The sequence below is a fragment of the Aegilops tauschii genome, chromosome 6 (genome assembly GCF_002575655.3).
Source record: "Aegilops tauschii subsp. strangulata cultivar AL8/78 chromosome 6, Aet v6.0, whole genome shotgun sequence".
Lineage (NCBI taxonomy): Eukaryota > Viridiplantae > Streptophyta > Magnoliopsida > Poales > Poaceae > Aegilops > Aegilops tauschii.
This window is the reverse complement of record NC_053040.3, coordinates 127,804,654-127,812,646: the sequence shown is the minus strand read 5'-3', so window position 1 is coordinate 127,812,646 and position 7,993 is coordinate 127,804,654. Positions and strand designations below refer to the sequence as shown.

The 7,993-nt window shown below is 39.7% G+C and overlaps 1 protein-coding gene across 1 annotated transcript; it reads right to left on the bottom strand.

Moving 5' to 3' along the window:
• Positions 1 to 220: 220 nt before the first annotated feature.
• Positions 221 to 3,437, bottom strand: LOC109783108 (proteasome subunit beta type-3). Its single transcript, XM_020341709.4, has 7 exons — positions 3,281 to 3,437; positions 2,979 to 3,160; positions 2,761 to 2,868; positions 2,181 to 2,270; positions 1,189 to 1,273; positions 959 to 1,053; positions 221 to 625 (listed from the first exon to the last, which is right to left on the bottom strand). Exons 1-7 carry the CDS (start codon positions 3,284 to 3,286, stop codon positions 577 to 579), a joined length of 615 nt encoding a protein of 204 aa, XP_020197298.1. The 5' UTR covers positions 3,287 to 3,437; the 3' UTR covers positions 221 to 576.
• Between the last annotated feature and the right edge of the window lie 4,556 nt (positions 3,438 to 7,993).

The window sequence follows — 7,993 nt, the reverse complement described above, 5'->3', positions numbered from 1 at the left end:
TATATCTCGAGGAGATAAGGCAAGTGATGGGTACATGGGATTAGGATATGGTAAACTAGTGACAATGGTGTGATGGTGTGATGCAAAAAAGGGAAAGACGACCGAGCATGTTTCATTCCCATACAAGGTGTTGCAAGAACACAAGTCAAAATGCATAATATCGGTCATCAGAATAGGCACAGTGCTTTGGCTAGCCTATATAAAAGCAATCTTACCACAATTTCAGAAGTAAAACGATCCTCGCTGATCAAATTTATCAAACTCCCAAAGGGTGGGGTGACAAGCATAGTACACGAACCAAACAAGCCGAACTACTATATCAGAGACATGTCATGTGCAATAGTTGCCTCCAGTTTCAACAGGCAAAACAAAAGCCTGCTCAGACTGGAGGCTGTAATTCTGGAACGAAGTGCACAGGCACACATGATTTCAATTTCAGATTTCAGATTTCACTGGCATGTTAAAATCCAAGTTGTCGGGTCGAACAAAGAAGTGCTTGAGCACAGAAAGAGTAGATCACACGGGTTTTTGGTTGAACAATCTCAGATGTGAACTAGGACTGCAGGTGTTGCGAAATCAGTCCATTCTCCCCTTAAGCACTCTCTCCTGAACTTCAGTGGGCGTTCTGCAACCAGGAAAATAGAGAATCAGAATATCAGGAAGGACTTCAAAGGCATAGAGGGCAAGCAACTTCCTCTGATATCTAGTATGGCACTACTTCGCAAATTACTACTCTTATATGGTGTACTAATAATAGCACATGTTGGTTCAATAAATCTAATGTTCAGTTCAAATACCAAATTATAACACATCTTCCTGGGATTAGCAAATTTAGAGATGAACTTTTGCATGCAAAGTGCCCTAATAATGAATAAATTATTGTCAGTCGGAGATGGTCACACACTCGCATGCATACTTGGTATACTATGTAAGAGTTTGAGATATACGTGGAACTTACACAATAAGAACATAACCTCCCCAACCACTTAAGCAATCGCGATCAACAGAAGACAGCAATGCTTGTGAGATGGTCTCAAATAGTTCTTCGGGTTCCTTTACCAAAAAGATGGTTAAAAGAATTGTCATATTTACAGTACAAAACCAGATAAGGGAAATTACCATAGCATTTTGTATGAGGAACTACATAAAATAAATTAGCGTGTACATCTCTCGAGTAAGGAAACGAACCATGTCTGGTTTGTACATGGACTCACAAGCACCATATAGTGATTCCGAAGCAGTACCAGAAACCACAAAATCTTTTGCCAGTTCCCTGCATAAAGGATCCACTTCTGATCAGATTAACTCCTACAGATATAATAACTGAAAAGGAAGTCAGTATAGGGTTCACAAGAATCAACATCATCATGTATCAAGAGACATGATGACTCTGGGCCGGAAGATGTGGAAGGAGGCGATGATTCTGGGCAGGAAGAGACAGATGACACTAGCCCGTATGGTGTAGGTGAGCGTGGCATGACCACTTCATACCTATAAATCATTCTTTACAATATAATTCCTCGTCCTTTTCTATTATGATTGTTGACCATTGTTTGACTTCTCCTTTATTTTCTCATTTTAATTAACTTATGGTGGCCAATGCTAGCTAGTCTGATTACTCTGTTGCACAAGTTTCATGGTTTTGCTTCATACTCTTGCTTCTTATGATGCAATACATCTTTCCATGGTGTGCTCACTGCGGTCTGTGGTTCCAGGAAAGTACAGATGGGAACGGTATATTAGCATAGCATACTGTCTACATTAACAATACAACTTTGTATGGCTCCTGGGCAACACTAAAACAAGATAACCTTTCCAAAGCATATACGTACTAATATTATATAGGTTAATATTTAGTTACTTAATTGTTTTTCATGCCTGCCTTGTTTGGTGTTTTCTGAACCTTGTGGTTCACCATTCACTCCCTATAAATCCCATACTTGGATGACAGTTGACAATAAGCAATCTTAACCAAAGATTAAATACATCCGAGGGTTCTGACTGAACCAAAGCTGATAATTCACTGTTATAAGCATGCCCATGGGAGATAGGTACTATACTTGGAAGTATGTGAATAAAACATAGCCTACAGCCGTATTCAAATCAATTGTACTTTTGAGAAGGAAGAGCATTGTAACACATGTAACGGAAGAGATCACAGAAAGATGAATGATACATACTTGGCACCAATGCAGTCCATGGTACATATAAATGGCTGATCCTTTTCACCTAGCCCAGCAATAATTGGTTGGCAGAAGTATGGCCCAAACCTAAATATCATGAAATAACTCCGTTAGCTGTCCCCATAGTTCAGCAAATATAAGGGGTGGTAAGAAGACAGAAGGATAGAAGGAAAAAACAGTTATACTGTATCTACACAAACATCCTACACATTTCAGCTAATCAAAAATATGATTCTGAAACAGACTGCCACAAGAAGAGGAACTGCACAATTACATCAACATAACTACGCGTCTACACAAAATATTAACCTATGCATCAGAAGGTAACATTTGGAATTGGAGCACCAGCTATATCATCAATCATCAATTTTTTATCCCAAATTATGTGGAGATTAACACAATAGAAGGCACACCAACGCTACTTCACATAGTCAACCAGTGGCCACAATGCAATTCAGCAAGTCTAAATTTACTTCCCATGTTCAGCGCTGGTTCATATGTTCTGCTCTTAACCCGACCACAATTGCACGATGCTCCAAATCAAACTACCAGGAGTCCCGATACTTAAGCTTCTCACCTTTTCTCGTAGAGGAGGGCGGAGACAAGGCTGGCGAAGGTCTCAGGCTTCATGTCCCTCTCCTCCCGAAGCTGGTACAGTTTGTGCTTAAACGCCAGCCGCTGGTACCTGCACACACGTGACGCCGCACACACGTCAAACCCTAAATCGACGAAGCCACCAAATCAGCGGAGATCAACCAAGCAAACAGAGACGCAAATCGAGGATTGGAGACCCACAGCGTCTGGGCGTCCGTGGCGAGGCCGGAGAGGCCGATGTACAGCTTGCCGTGGATCTTGAACACCCTCTGGAAGTCGGTGGCGACGGTCTGCAGCTGCACGCCCAGGCGCCGGTCGCTGGCGATCGCGAAGCAGTTCTTCCCCACCATCGCCACCACGGCGCTCCCGTTGTACTCGAAGATCTGCGGAAGGGGGGCGAGGCAGCGCGGATCAGACGGGGGAAGCGGGTAAAGGAGCTAGGGTTTTACGTGATGGGGATGGAAGCAGGGAGGTCGGAGGGTCCGGTTGCCGAGGGCACTCACCGACATGGCCGGCAGGGATGCAACCGACGGCGGAGGAGAGGCGAGAGGAGGCGGCGGAGCGCGGCGGCTTCGGTTGTGTATCCGGCGACGAAAAGAAAAGCGGCGAGTCCTCTGTAATTGGGTCTCGCGCAGTGGCCCAGTAGTCAGTCAAGAGTCTCGGAGCGAGTCTGAGGCAGTTAATTTACGGCCCAGACTTGGTATATAGAGGCCTAGATTATATATTTTTATTTTTTTTAGGGGGATATAGAGGCCTACACGGTTTGCTTGCTGCAGCGTGGCACGAGTTGGGCCCGCCCAGACACTCGCGAACATTCAGCCTCGTTTTGTCTTTTGTTTTTTTCACGTTTTCTATTTTTGTTTTTTGCTTTCTTTTTTTACATTCGTTTACAGTTTCAAATATTCTAAATACATATATTACAAAAATCAATCTAGATAAAACATTTTAAAAAAATGTTGACCAAACATTTGAAAAATGTTAAGTGTGTATAGAGAAAATGTTTATTACATATAAAAAAATTGTATGAAACAATTTGAGTAAATATTTCAAAATGTTAAAAGCATTCGAAAAAATGTTGAACAAGTGTTTGAAAAATGTTAATCAAGCACAAAAAAAATGTAAAATGTGTATAGAAAATTATTGACCACGTATTAAAAAAATGTTGAATTGTATGATAACGTATAAAAAATACTAATCAATCATTTAAAAAATGTTGAACAAGTATTTTAACAAATTTTAATCAAGCATTTTAAAAATGTTATAGATGTATAGAAAAATGTTGACCATGTATGTAAAAAATAAAAAAAATTATAATATATATAAAAATGTTAATCAAGCATTTGAAAAAATGTCGAATAAGTATTTAAAAATGTTAAATGTGTATAGAAAAAATGTCGATCATGCGGTAAAAAATGTTAATCTTGCATTTGAAAAGTATTAATCAAGAATCTGAAAAAAATTAAAAGTGTGCATAGCAAAAATGTTGACCATGCGTTCAAAAAAATAATTTTGTATTTAAAAAATGTTAATCTAGCGTTTGAAAAATGATGAAAATTTGTATAGAAAAAATGTTGTCATGTCTTCAAAATGATAAATTTGTATTGGAAAAATGTTAAACGTGTAGTAGACAACTATTTTTGACATATACAAAAAACTATAGAGTGAAAACCAAAAGAAACATAAGAAAAAAAAGAAATAAGAAAAATAACAAAGAAACAAAAAAGAAAACAAAAAAACTGATGAGAAACAAGAAAGAAAGAAACAAACCGAGGGAAAAAGAGAAAAAAAAAAGGGAAACCCAAGTGAAAACCAAGAATAAAATAAAGAAAACCAAAGGAAAACAACGAAAAATGAAAGAAAAAATGAAAACAGAGAAAAAAAGGTGAAAACAAAAAAGAAAAAACCTGGAAAAAAGGGAGAAAAAAACTGTGGAAACCCGCCTCATTTCGAGCTAAGTAGTGGCGCCCTACTACTCTATTACTAAGCCGAGGCTAGCCTAGTGGAGTGAAGCGCTTGCAATCAACCTGAAAACCTGGGTTTGAATCTCCATCGTGCATCCTTTCTACTTTCTATTTCCTTTATGAGTGCACGAACGGGCCGACCCAAATACTATAGACCCTCAGCGAGTGAACCTTCTATCTCGCTTAATGCGAGATATAGGTCTCGCGTTGCTTAGATGGGTTTACTGGACTAGAAATTGAGGCATGTAACACCTTAAGCAACTTTTGTGGGCCTTATCATTGCAATATATTCAGCCAATCAAAATTAAAAGAATCTTCTAAAAAAATCAAAATCGAAAGAATCTTCCTGTGAGAGAAACCTATAACAGTCTGAAATGACTCCTTCCGCTCATCTACCCCTCCCATCTCCGGCAGCCGTTCTCGCTTCGCTTCAAAAGACGAGAACCTTGGATATAAGGCTAGAGTATTGATTGTGGTTTAAAAATTTCTAGTGTATCGTGAGCGACGACGTTTTAATGGTAAAGACAGTTCTCCCCCAAAAAACAAATCTCACAGTTTTGTCCTAGTCAGGTGTAATGGCTGTGGTCGATATCGGAGAGCCCATCGTAATGCGGTTATCATTGGTTATATATTTGACGACTCATCGTTCGTTTCGTAGTGTTTTGCCACTGGTTCTCATGTTTCGTTCTTTTATTACGGAACTTCTGACAAATTTGTGGCTCGGTGTCATGTCTTACAACTTGCGACGGGTGTCTCCTTGGCCACGACACATTCACCGACCTAAGGTTCTCACCTATTGGGGTGGGTGACTTAAGTGGCTCTTTGAAACTTATGACATTAGTCCATTTTGCATGTGTTAGTCTTCTGTGATTTTTTACCATAGTTTTGGAGGAATGTTAGTATACAGAAGGTGGAGCTAGAGATGACTTCAAATGTAGTTTTATCAATGATCTTTGTTGTCCACGTGTGTTTCAATTTGTTTGGTATGTTGTATTCGCGTTAGTTAATCAGTAAGGCCAACCGATTGCCCGGGAAAAATATAGAAGTCATAGTTGCATGACTTAGAAGATAAGGTGCAAAACACTGGCTACTTCTCGTTGTTTTCCATCGATTTCCCTCGCTTTCGGGTTGTCAATCCGGTGCAAGAAAGCAAGAAAGATAATAATCAATATCATTGACGGCGGGGTCTCAATGATTTAAGCCATGACGAATAAGTTGAGTGCATTAGTTTGTCGACCTACCATGCAAGGGTTTATGATGTTTTGGCTTTCCAGTGTTTCTTCATTGAGGCTTTTGTGAATGTGGAGATACAAAAGAAAAAATAGAGATGACAAGTTTATTTTAGGATCTTTGTTGCCACGGACGTCTAGTTGTCATCAACTCACTGAACCATTCTTAGGTTATCAAAAAGTTTGATTGTTTCTCAAAGTTTTCTTTAAAAAAAAGATACTCCCTCTGTAAAGAAATATAAAGTAGTGATCTAAATGCTCTTATATTTCTTTACAGAGGGAGTACTTCCTATAAGTTGCTGCCTTTTTATTGTTCTTCTGCAAAAGAAGAAGATACTTCCTATAAGTTACTACTCCCTTCGATCCATATTAATTGTCGTTGATTCAGTACAAAGTCGAGGGAGTACATTTTTCTTGTTTTTTTGCAACAACAATAAGTACTTAATAGATTCATAACTAGAGCCTGCGCTATTTTTCTACTTCTGAAACCACCTTCCCTTAAAGATCAACATTGTCATCACGACTGACCTATTTCAATTCATTTTTAACAGATGTGCAATAGTATGAACTACCATGCTGGTGTTCCAACTAATCTTTACAAATTTGACCTCTGGAAAACATTGTACTGCCTGCACCGCTTGATTCTTGAGACATCAACGATGATCCATGCAAAGACGTCAAAGAAAGCTGGTCACGCACGCAAATGCCTACACTAACCGAACAAAGCTTGCTCTCCCTCAAGTACCAATAAAATTAAAGAAAATTAGTAACTGAGGCTTGCAACCCTCAACCAAATGCAAGTACTTGGCTGAACTTCAGACACTAAGCATGCATGATTTCCACATCTTACAGCTAAGCAAGCCAAGCAGCTAGCATTTCCCTTTGCTTTTGGCACTTGAGGTTGTTGAAGTAAAAGAAGAAAGAAATGTTGAACTAAAGGTACTAGTGGGGTACCTAATGATCACCCAACCATTTCAAAGACTTCTTTCAATGTGCAATCTGTTTTAAACACCCGACTACCACAAAAGTGTACACCAGACACATGTATGCAAGCATGGTACCTTCCATTAGTGAAATATCACATTTTAAAAAAAATACCGCAATCTATCGCGAGCACATTGTTCTCATGCAGGTTTAAGCGAGAAAAGCACGAGAGAAAAATTAGCTGTCAAACTAATAAAAGCAGGAACATTATGGAACCTAGCATGAACCCCACTCACTCACCCACTCACCTTTCAGGTTAGAGTGATTGATAATGTATATTCCAGTGGAAGACCTGAGGAGACTACTGTAGTGCCCCCTCACACATTCAGCTTAAGAACACAGCAACACTGTTGCATTATTCCACTGCTACTTGCTAAAGCTAGTATGAATGTGTGACCCTCCAGCTTCCAAATGAGAATCTACCCCATATATAATCAGACATGCATACCCCCCAGCGCGCTTTTTCGTGCGGCCTATGAGTCTACGACGAAGCAACCGTATGATAAGATCTTAATTTCCTACCTAATGCGCACATGATCGGGTCTCCTCTTGCCGCCACTGCTTCCCACAGCTCAACTAACCTTGTAAGATTCACTTGCTTAAGGAAAACCTCTTTCTAAGATTCTCCAGAGTCCATGTACATGTCATATATACTGTTCAGAAAGCGGACCGCTAGCAGCCGTCGCACCTAATTAACAATGAAGGTTTGTCTAATCCGGTGGCTAAGTGCCAACCCAAAGAAGAAGTCTTCACAAATCTCTGTCTGAGATGACAGGTCTCGTTGGAAAGAAAAAAAGAAACATTTATATTGCAACTTGTACAGTATGCAATTCTAGCAAGTTATTTGATACATAGTAGGTTACTACAATACAAAAGTACAAACAAGAGTATGAACAAGGGTAACAAGGAACTCCCTGAGCCACGCAACTGACCTCATGGTTCACTCTTCAAACGCCAACTCGAGACAGTTTAACGAGCTCAAAGCATCAAGCAAGCATTAGAAACTAGGTACTTTACAGATAACAAGATGCAGCACGCTGAC